Source organism: Lynx canadensis, chromosome E2 (genome assembly GCF_007474595.2).
Source record: "Lynx canadensis isolate LIC74 chromosome E2, mLynCan4.pri.v2, whole genome shotgun sequence".
NCBI classification, from domain to species: domain Eukaryota; kingdom Metazoa; phylum Chordata; class Mammalia; order Carnivora; family Felidae; genus Lynx; species Lynx canadensis.
This window is the reverse complement of record NC_044317.1, coordinates 5,369,151-5,384,954: the sequence shown is the minus strand read 5'-3', so window position 1 is coordinate 5,384,954 and position 15,804 is coordinate 5,369,151. Positions and strand designations below refer to the sequence as shown.

General features: G+C 47.2%; 1 protein-coding gene across 1 annotated transcript in view; it reads left to right on the top strand.

The window, feature by feature from the left end:
- CDH13 (cadherin 13) overlaps positions 1-15,804 on the top strand; it is a 1,031,871-nt gene that overhangs the window by 531,761 nt on the left and 484,306 nt on the right. The window contains exon 5 of the mRNA XM_030298915.2: positions 7,093-7,245. Within this exon, the coding sequence (XP_030154775.1) occupies positions 7,093-7,245 (153 nt within the window). The remainder of the gene's footprint in view (positions 1-7,092; positions 7,246-15,804) is intronic.

Below are 15,804 nucleotides of genomic sequence, written 5' to 3'. Positions count from 1 at the left end.
TGCCAAAGTATTCATCTTGACACTGCTTTGTCGACAGCCACAATGTCTACTCAGACAGAGAGTCCCCCACAAGTGGACCTCAGCAGATTATTGGGATGGGGAGGGTTGGAAGTCCCTTCCCAGCTCCTGGGCATTACTACTGCCTGGGAAGTAACTTTGGGAATTTGTAAAAAGAAAAATGAAAAGGCATTGATGCCCCACAGGTAAAGTGACCACATTTTTAAAAAATTATTTTAATGTTTATTTTTGAGAGAGAGAGACACAGACAGAGTGCAAGTGAGGGAGGGGCAGAGAGAGGGAGACACAGAATCCGAAGCAGGCTCCAGGCTCCGAGCTGCCAGCACAGAGCCCGATGTGGGGCTCGAACCCATGACCCATGAGATCATGCTCTGAGCCAAAGTCAGATGCTTAACTGAGACACCCAGGTGCCCCCACATTTTTTTTACAAGGTTGGTACAACAGACCTTATTTTTATTTTCAATACGTGGGTTGGGGTTTATGAGCATTTTGTGATCACATAAAAACATGCAAAACAAGTTTCACTTCTTCACTCAAAGCTTTCATCAAGTATCTTCTCTGTTCCTGGCCCAAGAAATCTTAAAGAGAATAAGAAATAAATAGCCCAAGGACAGTCACCAACAACAACAAAGAGGCCATCTGCTCTCTGTGCTGGAATAGATCTCGCCAGGGAGCAGGGCTACGCTCAGAGGACGAGGTTCATTCCTCACGGAACAGGGCAGAGAGGGGGAAGAGAAACGTCAGTAAGTGGGCAGGCCCTGGTGCTGAGTCCAGGAAGACGAGGAGGGGTCTCCAGCAGACAGGCTTGGGGACGGGCGTCTAGCTGACCTAGGTCCAGAGAATGTGAGCTAAGTTCAGAATGCCTGTGGTTGGTTGTGGCCGAAGTTAGAATTGTAGAAGCAGGTAGAAACCCATCAGGAAGGCCCCTGGGAGTAGACCCTGGGGGCAATAGGGAGCCATGACAATTTCTAGCCTGGGAATCTCATGGTGGGTAGGTATGTATACATTATAGAATGACCATTCTGGTTGCAGTTAGAACAGGAAGTGAGAGAGGCACCAGGGTGGCATCCAACTTCAGCTTAGGTCATGATCTCAAGGTTTGTGGGTTCAAGCCCTGTGTCAGGCTCTGTGCTGACAGCTTAGAACCTGGAGCCTGCTTCAGATTCTGTCTCCCTCTCTCTGCTCCTCTCCCACTTGCTCTCTCTCTCTCTCTCTCTCTCAAAAACAAACATTAAAAATTTTTAAAAAGAATAGATGAGAAAAGAGAAATCAGAAACATGGAAGCCAGTGAGGAGACTATCACATTTATTTATTTACTTACTTACTTACTCGGCACGCAAATGTTTATTGTCCTATGCACCATTCTAGGCCCTGAGGACAAAACAACCAAAAGTCTCTAGTGGAGGTCTGAGTTGGAGTACAGACACCCGATTTCGGGGCCAGAAGCTCTTACAGCAAACAGGGTGTACAAAGCCTGGTGACTGTCCTGTTTCTATATTGAATACATTTTCCAAAGGGGAAAAACACTGATGTCAGTACAATTAAGGAAAAGTCCGAACCCACACAGATGCACCAGGATGGACGGCTAAAAACCACATGGACAGAAGGCTCTGTGGGGCTCTGGATTGGATTTTGGATCAGAAAAAGGCTAGAAGCAGAAAAACTAGTGAAATCTGAATACACAGAATCTGGAGCTTAGTTAACTAAGAGCCATGTGTCACTGTTAACTTCTCAGTTGTGACCATGGTTACATAAGATGTTAACATTTGGGGAAACTAGGTGAAAGGTATATGGGAAGTCCATACCATCTTTGAAACGTTTCTGTAAATGTAAAATCATCCCCCCAAAACAGTTTATATATGAACTTTTCTAATGCATCTCAGCCACACTGAATAGGGGGGAGAATGTGGAATAATTTATACAGAATGATCTAACTTCGGTAAAAAATTTTGAAACTGCTGTATATTCTATGAATGCATATATGTGTATAAATTCATAGAAGAAGACCTTAAAACCGCACTCAACCTGATGCTGAAAGCAGAGGACAGAGGTTAGAACAGGACTTGGGGGATTCAACAGAGGGCCTTGCTCTGTCCATCGCGGGGCCACAGCCCTAAGAAGTATGCAGCACGAACGTCCTTTTGCAATTCAGATCCACCTATCACTGCGTGCTCCAGGCCTCCGTATTTCTTGTCCCTCTCTGGTGCAGAGGACTCTGGTCCCCGCTGTGCTCTGCCACCGATAAGGCCTGCGTGCTGGCCACCCCATGGCTCCCTGGGAAGTCACTTTCCCCAGGTATACTGCAAGATGCCCAAATGCTATTCACATGCCCTTCCCGGGTGTCAGCACCCGGAGCCCAAGTTCGGTCTCATCATTAGCTATTGTTTTTTCCCATTCAAACTCTGAGGGTAAGTAAGGCAGAGAGAGAGAGAGAGAAAGAGAGAGAGAGAAATCCCACTGTGAAAAGAAGTGTTGAATTGTAAAGAGTAATAGGAAAGACCAGCTAATTGTGAAGCCTTGCTATGTGGTATAATGGGTGCTAACAACTCCTGCTGAGCAGAGACTCAGGGCAGGATTTGTTCTGAACAGGAGGAGTGCCCTGGATTTCTTATATCCCATCACATTAAACAACAAAAACAGAAGGACCACCGCCCAGGGCCCCCCCCCCCCCCCCCCCCCCGGCAGCCAGGATGGCCCTGGGCAGTTTTCAGGACTTTACATAGTGTAATAAAGCTCATCTGGAAACCCATTGGACTAGCATGAACCAGCTTCGAGGTATGGCGGGGTGGGGGGCCTCCGTGGGTTTGTGGCCACTGCACGCCTCTATCTCCCCAGATCAGTGAGGCTGGAGTGGGCTGGGGTCCCTCTGAAGTCCCACCTGAGGACCCAGACTCGTGGCTTCTCCGTGGGACCCGAGCTCCACCCCACGCCTTCCTCTCCAAGGTCTCCCCCGGCCCTGGGGTGTTCCGATGCAGGTAGAGATGTCAGTCTCGGGAACGAGCAATTCTGTTCCACGACATCCTAGAGAAGAGGTTTTTAAAAAAAAATAGTTCCCAACAGTGCTGTAGGTTTAAAATCGGTCTAGAGGGGAGTAGCAAGACGACCCAGCCTTCTTTCGGCCTCTGAACGGTAGCAGGGGAAACCAGTTCTAATGAGTATAGATGGGGCTTGTCAAACGGGGGGATGCTCACGGGAATTGGCAGGCGCTCGACAAAGCCCACGACGCCGGACCCCACCCCGAGGCTTCCTGATCCTCTGGGTGGGGCCTGAGGAGTCGAATTTCGAAGGAGCCCATGCCCCTGCTGGTCCAGGGAACCGTATCTGGAGACCATGGTCCTATGGAACATGATGCCCTTCATGTCCCTGGGCTGGTGGCCCCATAATGCTCATTAGTCTGGGGGCACCATACTTGGTGTGGCTGTGGGCGCTCCTTCAAAGTGGACACGGCTCTGAGGACCAGCACGCAGATTCAATATATATGTTAAAAGCTCGGCCTTTAGGGTCTCCTGGGTGGCTCGGCCGGTTAAGCGTCCGACATCCGCTCAGGTCGTGATCTCACAGTTCGCGAGTTCGAGCCCCGCGTCGGGCTCTGTGCTGGCAGCTCAGAGCCCGGAGCCTGCTTCGGATTCTGTGCCTCCCTCTCTCTCTGCACCTACCCTGCTCATGCCATCTCTCTCTCTCTCTCTGTCTCTCCCCCCCTCTCTCAAAAATGAATAAACATTAAAAAAAATTGTTTTTTAAAATCTAGGCCTTTCAAGATACAAATAGAGAGAATTGGCAGCACAAAGCAGAGGTGTTCACAACGGGACTTCCTCCTTCTGGGGGAAGAAGTCATTTAAATCCAGCAGCCAAGATGCTGCTTCTGTGAGGTCAAGTGACTCAAGCTCCCCAAGAGCAAGGAACTTAACCAGACCCAACCTCAGCAGAAAAAAGGTGGCCCTGTGGGGAGTCCAGAATTCTGAACTCTGAGTCCAGAATTCAGTGTTGAGCAGCAGGTGGAGAAATGGAGAAAAGGGAGGGGGAGTGGCCATAGTTGACCCAAGAGAGCCTCCAGGACCTTCCAGAAGGTCTGGATCACTGTGCTCCCAGAGCTCTCTGACTGGGGAAGTGTCTGGAAAGGAGGTCAGAGCATGGAAAACTTCCCCAGCAGGCCTTGTCTGGGGCCCAGACGCGGTCAGAAGTCCACTCCTGTCCACTCCTGGGAGCAGGACAGCACAACAGCTCGTGTAGGGCTCCTGTCACATTATGTCTCTGCTCAGCATGGCCTTGGAGGGGACCTGCATGCCTTGGGTGTGCTCAGGGGAGTGAGAGGAAGAGGCTTTAATTCACAGTTGGCCAAAGTGGTTAAAGGGGGACAGAGGGAGGGAGGTGACAACACAGAACAGATTTTGTGTGGCTGCCCCTTCCCACAGTGAGATTGTCTCCAGAGCACTTCTCTTCCCAAACCACAGATGTTTGTGAGGCACCTGGGTGCCTCAACGCTCAATTGTTTAAGCGTCTGACTCTTGGTTTCAGCTCAGATCATAATCTCACTGTTCATGGGACCGAGCCCCACATCAGTTTCTGTGCTGATGGTGTGGAGCCTGCTTGGGATTCTCTCCTCTCACTCTGCCCCTCCCCCACTGGTTCTCTCTCTCTCTCTCTCTCTCTCTCTCTCTCTCTCTCAAAATAAAAACAAATACACATTTTAAAAATAAATAAAAATCAAGGAAATGTGTTCTCTTAGGGATTTAAAAAAAATTTTTTTTAACATTCATTCATTTTTGAGAGACGGAGAAAGAGTACAAGTGGGAGAGGGGCAGAGAGAGGGGGAGACACAGAATCCGAAGCAGGCTTCAGGCTCCGAGCTGTCAGCACAGAGCCCAACACGGGTCTCAAACCTACAAACTGTGAGATCATGACCTGAGCTGAAGTCAGACACCTAGCCAGCTGAGCCACCCACAAGCCCCTTTTAGGGATTTTGTGTGTGTGTGTGTGTTATGGCTAAGATGTTTTTTTATGCCTGAAAGTCTCAGTCTTATCCAATAACAACGATGGCGCGATTTTGTTACGATTATTACTCTGAGCACAGGTATCATTAGCTACAATTCATTGAGCCCCTTCTGTTCACCAGGAAGTACACTTTGCACACAATATCTCATTAAACCCTCACAGCCCTGAGAAATAAGGGGCGTTCTCTTCATTTTACAGATAAGGAAATCAAGAGCCAAGAAGGCCATGTTCAAGGTCACAGAGCTGGCCTTTGACCAAGCTAGGACTGGGACATGGGTTTGTCTGAATGGTGGTGTTTTTTTATTAAGCAGATACTGGCACTGTTTCCTGTCATATGCCAGGCACTGTGCTGGGCACTGGGATCCAGGGGTGAGCCCAATATGCGGAGGCTGCTGACCTCATGAGCTCCCAAGCAGTGGGGAGGGGGTCAGGGGGGAGAACATCAGTTGGATTAAATCAAGTCAAGCAGCGATTAAAAATCCGTTTCCTCAGAAGATATCACATGCCTTAGTTTAAATCTTGCTTTAGATGACATTTTATGTTAATCTTAAAAAAGCAAACAGAGATAATTGGTGTTTAATCAAAACTCTCAATGTATTTAAGTAAAATTTTCAATCAGAAAAAAAGAAAAAACTTGCTCTGTGGAACTGTCGGTCTCTGACTCAACTGGGCACGGCAGAGGAACCTGGGTAGAAGGGTCACGCTGCCTTAGGCACCACTGCCACCTGGTGGCAGCCGCCGGAATTGCAGGCTAGGTGGCCCCAGCCATGAGCAGCCTCTGAGGGAGACTGACTCCACCAGAAGGCGCCTTTCCTGTTCTAGCCCCCGAAACCCTCCAGGTACAGGTGACAGTGTTCCAACAGTGTTCCCCAGGTGCCTGTTCACTTGTAAATTGGTTACAGCTGGATCAGTATAGCTTTCATTTAACTGTTCTGCATGTTTGTTTCTGACCTTTAAATTGTCAGACCGAAAAACATGGTTACCATCAAATTCTTGTTCACAGATATAGATGATAAAGTGACATTAAATACAGATGAATAATTGGGCAGACTCTAGAACCAATTCATGCAAATAATAATTCTCTCTTTAGTTGGGTATCTTCAAACGCTATTAAAATTAAAATCTGTGAGTATCTTCAACCGCTATTAAAAAAAAAACAAACGAATTAAATTTGGCTCCTAATTACCCCTGAACCTCACTCAAACCCCACGAATAACTCCCAGTTTCTGGAATTTTGTAGGCTCCCTCTCGTCTGCCTGCTGCCTGTGTCTGTGCGGTTCCCTCTGTCTAGAACTATCTTACTCCATCAATCTCTATCATCTGAATTATCTTCAAATGTCAAATCAAGGCTGACAACCTGTAGGGGGTTCTCTTAGATTCAGAACTGGCATTGTTGCAGAGCAATATCCCTAAAGAAATGGAAGATGGGTTTTGAATCCTCTCTTCATCTCTTTCATAGCTGTGACCATAGTTACATCTCCCTGTGTCTCAGGGGTTTCGTCCCTTAAGTATGAATGATAATGTCCCCTCCCATCAGCATTGTTGTGAGTTTTTTTTTTTTTTAACTTGTAAATGCACATAAAATGCTTACAACACTGTGCCTACTTCCTTATAAGCAATGGGGTGAGTGGCGCTGTTGATGACAGAGTTCTATAAAGAGTTGGAACCTTGACCAATGCCTGCCCATTAAAAGACTGCCCACTCATTTTTTCCCCATTGTCCATTCGGTCTTGCTTACAATAAAAAAAAAAAAAAAACAATCTCTTTTTTGAGAGTTACAAATAATAAAAAATGTCTGACCTCATACCTCCTGGAGTTATTTCCTTCCTAGATCTATCCCGAGATGTATGTCACCCCTATGCTGGTAAGCTTCCCTGGGTGTAAGCTGCAAAGATTTGCATTTCAGGATGAAAGGTGTTAAGCGATGATGCTATTTTTGGTGATGCTGCTTTAGTCAACTTTATCTGACTGCTCTGTGTTGGCACCTGTGATTAGTGCCTTGGTCACCGAGGTATGTTTAAAACGTGCTTTCTCTGTGTTTTTCAGCCAGAGTCTTAAATGTCGTTCTGTGTCTCTGCCCAGGTAGTCGATAGTGACAGACCGGAAGGGTCTAAGTTCCGGCTCACTGGAAAGGGAGTGGATCAAGAGCCTAAAGGAATTTTCCGAATCAATGAGAACACGGGCAGTGTCTCTGTGACAAGGACCTTGGACAGAGAAACGATCGCTACTTATCAAGTGAGTGCCCCTCAAGTGCCCACCCTGCATGCCGACATGTGGCTTTTCGAGGCTGTTTTCTTCCCACTGAGCTCGTTATTTCTGTGTGTTTCATGAGACCTCGGGCTGTGCGGCTTTAAGTGTGTCTCTGTGGGAGCCGAGTGGCATTGAACCCCAACAGGGTAACAGTGGGGGCCCTATCTCATCAACAGAGTCCTCAGGCCTGTGTGAGACTTTGGGTACTGGAGGCCAAGGAGGAGGGCTCTTGGGGGATCTCAGAAGAGGTCAGAACCTTTAGGGCAACTTGGGCTTTCCAAAAACCAGCTTGGTAATGAATAGCTATAAAAGGTGTAAACCTTTGGATGTGATCATTGTACTTTTAGAAATCTATCCTTAGGAAATAGGAAGGCATTTAGTTAGATTTTTGTGCAATAATGTTAGAGCAAGACATCATGCTTAGAATGGAAACAATTTTGCTAAATATTCAGCAATGGGGTAGTGGTTAAATTATGGCACAACTTTGCAAGGAAGCTTTGTACAGCCATTTTAAATATTTTGAAGAAGTTCTAGTTATTTGGGAGAAATTCAAGATATTTAATGGAAACAGACACACAAATACATATGGAATCTGCGCTGCAGATTGAGTATTCACACATCACAACGGGCATACATTTGTGAAGAAACGTGATAGAGGAAAAACCAAAATGTTAATCGTTGTGTTTGTGTGTTGTTGACTTTTTCTTTGTGTTTTCTGATTTTTCTAAAAATAATTAAGTTGCTTTTTTATGGAGAAAGAGCAGGCCCTTTGTAAAAGGATAGTTTTATCCTTTAGTGGATACCCATTCGGGACCCACAGACCAAAGCGGTTGCAAACAGATATTGGGGTGAGCCCTGAATCTCATATGGGCTTGAGGTCAGTCCTATACCTTCTCTACAACACTGTCCATAAATTCCATTTTCACAGCCTGTGTTATAGACCCAAGCCTCTGAAGGTGGTAAGCTCAGTCTTTGAGAACGTGTTGGAATTCTCAGACATTTTCTGGGAAAACCCTCCTTGGGTTGCAGCGCACCGGGCTGTGAGCAGGCACCATGGGAACAGGGTTCAGCCAACAATGTTTGCCTTCCATCATCGTTGCCCCAGCCTGTGCATTTCCCTGGCTCGGGGTCAGAAGGTGGTGATCGATTTCTAGGACAGGATTTGGCATCTCTGGTTTTCTTGGTCAAAACACTGCGTTTTTTGGGAGGGAGGAGGGACACTGCATTGAGAAGTACGGGCTCTGGGTGGGAAACAGGTCCCCTGGGTCTGGCCTGCCCTGTCACCACGAACTGTTGACCTTGGGAAGACCAGGAAAGCTCTGGTCCTCAGGATCCCATCCGTAAGATGCGAGTAACACTCACCTCCCTACTGGATTGCTGTGGGTGTTCGGGGAGGAGGAGACAGTCTGAGGGTGTTGGAGGAAGCTAAGTACTGGACGAATAGAGTGGTACAATGGAAGGTGGTAGAACCCCGTCTGCCCGAGGGCCCGGGATCCGGGGAGGATGTAGGTGCCTCCCAGACCCCCTTCTCAGAAGCTTTTGCCAAAGGGTATGTGCTGCGAGCCTCTGCAGGGGTACCATCTATCAGAGACCACCAAGGGGTGAGCAGAGTGTCTTAGGGTACCTCGTGGGGACCTGGTTGCTGTAGAAACTGAATACGGGCACCCTCACAAAGTCCCAGGTCCGACTGGCCTCAGCAGTAACCGGGGGTGACGCGGCAGCTCCTGAAAGGAAAACCGGCACAGACCGTAAACCAGCACCAGTGCACGTCCTCTGCTCTTCCCATGCCTATCGTGGGAATATCCGTTAATTTTCTGACCCAAGAAACTAAGGAGACAGTACATTTTATAATTTCGTAGCACAGTGATAACAGTTAAGAGCTTGGAAGTAGCAAATTCTTTCGAGTCTCAGCATTGCCACTTACTGAGCTATGTGATCTTGGACGACCCACTTACCCTCTCTGATCTTATAATTCTCATCCGTGAAAGAAGACTAGTTACTGGCACCTCTAAGGATTGTACAAAATAAAATTACTAGCTGTGACTAACTAGCAATTGCTAATCAGTGAGTAAAATAGAGCCTGGTCAGTAGCTTGGAGCTTCTCATATGTTTCGTAAAAGTGAAGCTGTATAGTTGCATAGCAATTAAAAACATATAATTTTGCACACAACCACGTTTGCCACGGTCCGATCACGTCACGGACTAGCTGTGGGAACCTGGGCATGGTGTCTGCCTCAATGTTCTCATCTGTAAAATGGGAATGATAACAATACTGATCTTGCAGGATTTTAATGGATGAAATGAGTTAATACGCGTCAAGCATTTAGAATAATGCCGGAATCACAGTAAGCACCGTGTGATCTCAGCGCATGAGCCAGAGATTAATGATGTTGAGGAAGGTAAAGGAGAACTCCAAGGACTTTGTGTTGTCGCCCCGCCCACCCACATCAAGCATCGATTTTCCATGGGTGATCTTGAGTTTGTGTTAATAGTTTCATAATGTACTTCATAGCATAGTGATTAATTGTTCAGTTCATTTTTTTCTACACACGTTCGAGAACCTACAGAGTACGGGGCTTCCTCCACAGTGTCGGGGGGATGTGGGGGGAAACCAGAGACGCCAGATTCCCTGCCCTCACATGTAGCTTTCATTTTACCGCCAAGGCTCTGTTTCAATGAACTGCTTTAAACTCCTCACCATTGGACAGGTGTCCCTGCCAGGATGCTGTGTCTCGTTCGTTGTCTGACTTGGTTTACCCCTGGCACAGGGCTGTGCGTGCCCAGTGGAGAGATGCTGATGCCTGGTGGGAATGCGGGGTCTTAGGAAAGTACCGGCTACAGCAGCCCAGCTTCCGCTGGCCTGAGCCACTCTCCAACCCCCCACACCAATGCCATCCCCCCCCCACACCTCAGGCTCTTAGATAGGTCTTTGTCCTGTTTCCTTCCTATCACCCTGTGTTAGGTTCTCCCATATCTGGATTGACTGGTTTACTTTCGTTAATATACTTTGGGCACAGGAATGTTGCAATCCCTGTCCATTTAAAGCACCTATTCAGAAATAATTTACTATCTTAACAGCGCAATCAGATCCATCCGTGTTTACCAGGGTCATCGTGGTTGGTAGCAAACACACCTCTTCAAAGAGCTGGATCCTCTGCTCCACTTTCCAGGTTTTCCTTTCCCCTCTGGCAAGTTTGAAAAGCAGGGAGCCTGAGGGTGAATGAATTTCCATTATAATCGCTCCATTGTTGGTGTCGTTGTTTAGCCTCTAGTTAAAATCTCCTCACTTGCAAGTCAGGGCTACTTGCTGCTTCCCACACCCCACAGGAAAGCGTTCTGAACTAAGCCTTGGGGATTTGCACAATAAGAAATAACCGGGGACAAATTGGTCCTTGGGCCCCCAAATGTGTGCCATCATTAAAGCTACTGTTTATAGAACAATACATGGCTAATCCTGCAGGAAACGCTTCATACATGCTCTCTTATTTAACTCATTTCGCCCAGGAGACTACAGAAGTAGACATTAACACCATTTTGCAGATAAGCAAAGAACTGTGAAGTAACTTGTTCAAGGTCTCGGAGCTGATGTGTGTGGAATCTGGGGTCCGGATCTGCTTCTCTCCACGTCCAAAGCCCTGCACTTCTAACTACTAAGAAATGCCTCTTCCTGTGTTACCCCAGTTAGAGTCTCATATCTAATCTGCAAGTTTCCAGCCTTCTCTCCCAGGGACTCCACTTACTGGGGCCAGGGCGGAGGTGTGACTAGATGATGGATGTCTTCCCAAATCCCATCTTTCTCCATGACCTACTTCCACCTGCCCACCCCCCACCGCGGCCCCCAAAGGGCTTCCCAAGCCTCTGACCCAAAGTGGCACCTGGTAGAATAATTTAGCTCTCGCAGTATTGGAAACTGACATGTTAATGCAAAGCCTCCTGAAATATTACTCATTATTATGCATTTTGCCAGCATTTGAGTGATTTGTGAACTCTTCATTGGAATAAAGTACTGTAAATGATTCATGAATGACCAAGTTTATGAAATTCTATAAAAATATTAGCAGGTGGTAATGATTCCCTCACACTGTGAATATAATCTGCTGGCTGCGAATTTGTCAATATGGCAGGACAGGAGTGGAGTGGGGGACAGAGTCTGTCAGGCAGGTTGGGGTGCCAATAGACAGTCTGGGCTGGGTTCGACAGCGGATAGGAGGCAAAACAGGAAGAAAGGCTGTGGTAGTGTGCTGATGTCATGAGCAGGACATATTCACCCTGATCTGTTGTCCATGGTTGGGAGACATACTGAGGACTGGGGATGTCAGAGCTGGACAGGAGAAAAGAAAGGCACTTGGAAGGAGAGAGAGAGAACTAGTATTTACTCAGCATCCATTAGGTGCCCAGGAGCTCTCTAGAATACTAGATACACAAACCTGTGAAACTGGTTTATTATCTTGCCTTTACTCATCTAGCTAGCTGAGGGCCAAAGTGGTTCCCTAGATAAATGATCGTTATTAATGTTGGTGTTAATGTTTATTGAACATTTACAGTGTGCCAAGGCTCTGTGCTAAATACCTAAATGATGATCTCATTCAATCTTCACAAAGATGAACTTATTAATGTTATCATGCCCGATTACAGAACTAGTAATTGGAACCACCTGTGTGCGTGGCCTCAGCACATAAGCAGGATTTCATGGTCTCCTTCTGAATATTTGTTCACACTTTCTGGGGTATAATTTGCTCTCCATCAAGCCAATTTCTTGGACATGTCTTGACTTTGTAGCTAAGATTGTTGCCCTAAAATGGGAATCCACCCGGCAGAAAGAAGATGTCCTTGCTCCTGTGTTCCCCTTCATTCATGTGGCTCTGCCCCATTTCTCACCCATAAGTAGCTCCAGGACAATCTGGCAAAAAATGCATTAAAGTGAAAAATGATACTGTCGAGTGGAAATACACGTATCATACCACTAGTGATCCTAGAGAACTGAGATGTGTAGGTTTCTCCAGATTGGAGAATTATTTAGGTGATTAACCTGTGTATAAATAATGTCCATGTGGACTGTTGTCCATGTGATGAGGCACACGTTACTTGATAGGCTTGCACTGCCCTTGATAATATTTGTACTCGGAATGCTCCCCCTGCCCTCAGGTAGAGGGACCAGCTACACCCTTCTTCACCCACTAGTCTGGTCTCCCCCATGGCCATCTTTCTTAGGCAGGATTCTTCGTGGTAGTCAACAACCTCCCCTCCAACTAATGTATAAAGAAAGGGATTTATTAAAGGATACAGGGAGCTTATGTAGTTGCCAGAGAATCCAACCACCTGGCTCACAGGGGACCCGCCCCACAGTTGTGCTACAGGAAATGCCCAGCCATCGATGGTACTGTTTTAGAGCCAGGGTTCTTCACCTTGGCACTATTGACGTTTGGGGCTGGATAACCCTCTGCTTTGGGGGCTGGCCCGTGCAGTGCAGGGTGTTTAGAAACACAGCTGGTCTCTAACTACTGGATCCTGACAGCAACCCCCATCCCAGTCTTGCTGGTCAAAGGTGTCTCCAGATATTATCATTCATTGTCCCATGGGGGCAAAACTGCCCTCTGGCTGAGAACCACTTTTCTAGAGGAGTCGTCTCTGCTGCCACCTCTCCCTACCCCTCTGCTCCCGTGATGCTCAGAACTGGGGGAGGGTGGGCGGTGGGGAGCATCTCTGCCTTGGCTGCCCAGACATGTGGAGTGATCCTGACAGCATGCTTTCCGGAACTTAGATCTGCAAAGCAGAGCTGCTTCCTTAAGTCCTACTTCTGTTGCCAAGTCTAATGCTGGGATGTCCACAGGGAAGAACCTGGGTCATATGAAGGACTGTCGCTGAGCTAGCAAGGGGCTCTGAGTGGTGTTGACATCTATAGCATCAGCCACATCATCGGTACCACTTTATCCCAGGCAAGAGGCAGTCAGCGGGAGGCATGGCGGTCCAAAGGCAGGTCACCAGCCCATGCACAGGAGAGCGTGTGGCCTCACACCTCTGAGCTGCTCTCACTATTATAAGCCTAGCTATCAATAACGCACGTGGCCTTGGAATGAGCCTTGATGGGGAGGAGACAGAAAACTTGGGTTAAAAGCTCAGCCTTTGGAATCAGACCTACTAAGGTTTGATTCTGCTGCCGTAGGAACTCTAGGAGGTTGCCATTTTTACAGGTGAAAAAAACAGGTGACTATCAGCCATTTCACAGTGTCGCCTTTTGGCAAGTTCTTTATTGTTTCTCATTTTCTCGTCTTTACGTTGACACTAAGATGGCAGCATTGATGTGGCTTTGGAGTGGCGGGGGGGGGGGGGGGGGGGGGGTGTCCAGAGCCAGCAGCCAGGAAATAATCCTTGAGACATCTTTGGTGTAAAACGGTGATTTTATTAAAGCACGGAACTGGACTTCTTGGCAGAAAGGGCTGCCCTAGGGTTGTAAGGAGTGACTGGGTTTATCCTGCGAGGCTGGGGGAGGCCAAAGGGAGGCTTCCAGAAGGACTTTCGTATGCTAAAAAGGATCATAAAGATACCAAAAGGCTAAGTATTGTCAAGCTAAGGTGGTTTTTCCCTCTAGTGAGGCATTAGCATTAAGACAGTAGTCGGTTCCTAGAGAAATGTTCCCCTCTGCCTGCCTCAAGTATTTGTCAGTGGGCCACAGGTCATAAGGAAATTTAATTTTGCCAGCCATTTCCTTCTTGCCTTTGTTTTCCACATCACTGTGGAGGGGAGGTTGACGTTAGGGCTCCCAGGAAACTGAGTCTATGGTTTTCTGGAGGTTAGGCTATTGCTAAGATTGCCTTTTTCTTGTAATTTACTAAGACAAACTGATGGAGACTCCTACATGACTGTGATCTCTATCGGGTAACCATTGTTTTTGCCCTTTCCTTTGTTGGGCAGCACACTGAGGACTGTCACACAGGTCCTGCCTTGGAAGTGGGGGCAGTGGGGTGTCAGCTTGTACTTTGCCCTCTGCTTGCCTTTGACTCCCTCCTCAGCGTCACACCCTGGCTGTGTTGCAGTTGCTGAGCGGGGTGTACAGGAGAGTTGCTCAGGGCAGCCACTAAGTGTTCCCGAATTAAGAGCGATCACCTCGCAGACCAGTCTTGGAGGTAAAGCTCCTTGCAGGTGAAATAGAGCTGTAAGTGGTTGCCAGGCGCCCAGATCACAAAATTGGGTGCGGTAACATCGTGTGAGACTTCTTAGAAGGGACATGTTTAGATGGGCAGTTCTTAAGGTGTGGTCCCCAGACCAGCATCTTTTATCTGGGAACTTGTTAAAAATGATCATTCCCAGTCCCACCCAGCTGCAGTCTGGGTGTTCACAAGCCCTTCAGGGGGTTCTGGCGCTCACTGTTGTCTGAGACCCCCTCACTCTACTCTGAGAGTGCTTCTGAATGTTTGCATGGCCACAACTGGCTTGATGCATTCATTTGCATCAATGAAGGTGGCCTCGGACCCCATTCCATTACAGTTGTGCTGGGGTAACCCGTTTGCACCTTAAAGATGTTTATTTTTCTAGATGCTCTGGTACGCCGTGTGAAAGCCCTCTAAATCCAGTTTGTGGTCCTCAAAACTGCCTTTGTTTTTGTTTTGGTAACAGCTGCTGGGAGCCAGGCAGATTTGTCCCGGGGTTTCTTTGCTCCGTCCTGTCTAGACCTTGGATAACTGTTAAAGATCATGTTACTGAGTGTTTTCTTATATCTCAGAAACCAACCTTTTAGGCCAGAGATAAAAGTGTCTTCAGAATATTTGAGCTGGTACAGGAGAAAATTCCTGCTAGGAGGAAGCTGGCCCCAGGGTCAGCAGAACCGGCTTTTCTGTCTTATTAGATCTGTAACCATGAGTGAGTCATCTGTGGTTCTCAAACTTTGTTGTGCATTAAAGCCATCTGGAGAGATTTTATTTATTTTTTTTATAATTTTTTAACGTTTATTTTTATTTATTTTTGAGAGAGAGAGAGAGAGAGAGAGTGAGAGAGAGGAAGGAGAGAGGGAGAGAGAGAATCCCAAGCAGGCTCCACACTGTCATCACGGAGCCTGATGCAGGGCTCAAACTCACGAACCCTGAGATCATGACCTGAGCCGAAACCAAGAGTCAGACACTTAACTGATTGAGCCTCATCTGGGGAGATTTTAAAACCCCTGATGCCCAAGCTGCACTCCAAACCGATTAAATCAGGGTGTCCTGGAGTGGGACCAAGTACGTTCATAAAACTCCAGGTGTTTCCACCGTGAAGCCAGATTTGAGAACCACTGGATTAATATAACCCATCTCTACCCTGGTTTATTCCAATGGGGATGATGACCCCTACCTGGTCGGTTTGTTGCGAATCTCAAGTTTCTAACACATATTGTAAGAAATCAAAGATCTTACTTCTCTCTCAGTCAACTGCCTGACTCTGAGCAAACATCTGAAGCACACGACTTTCCAGCATCTCTTTCGACACAGGCACTTAAAAAACTGAAATGCAGGAAAACAGAATTGGATAAAGAAATAAACAGGTTGTCTTGTAACTACATTTAGAAAAAAA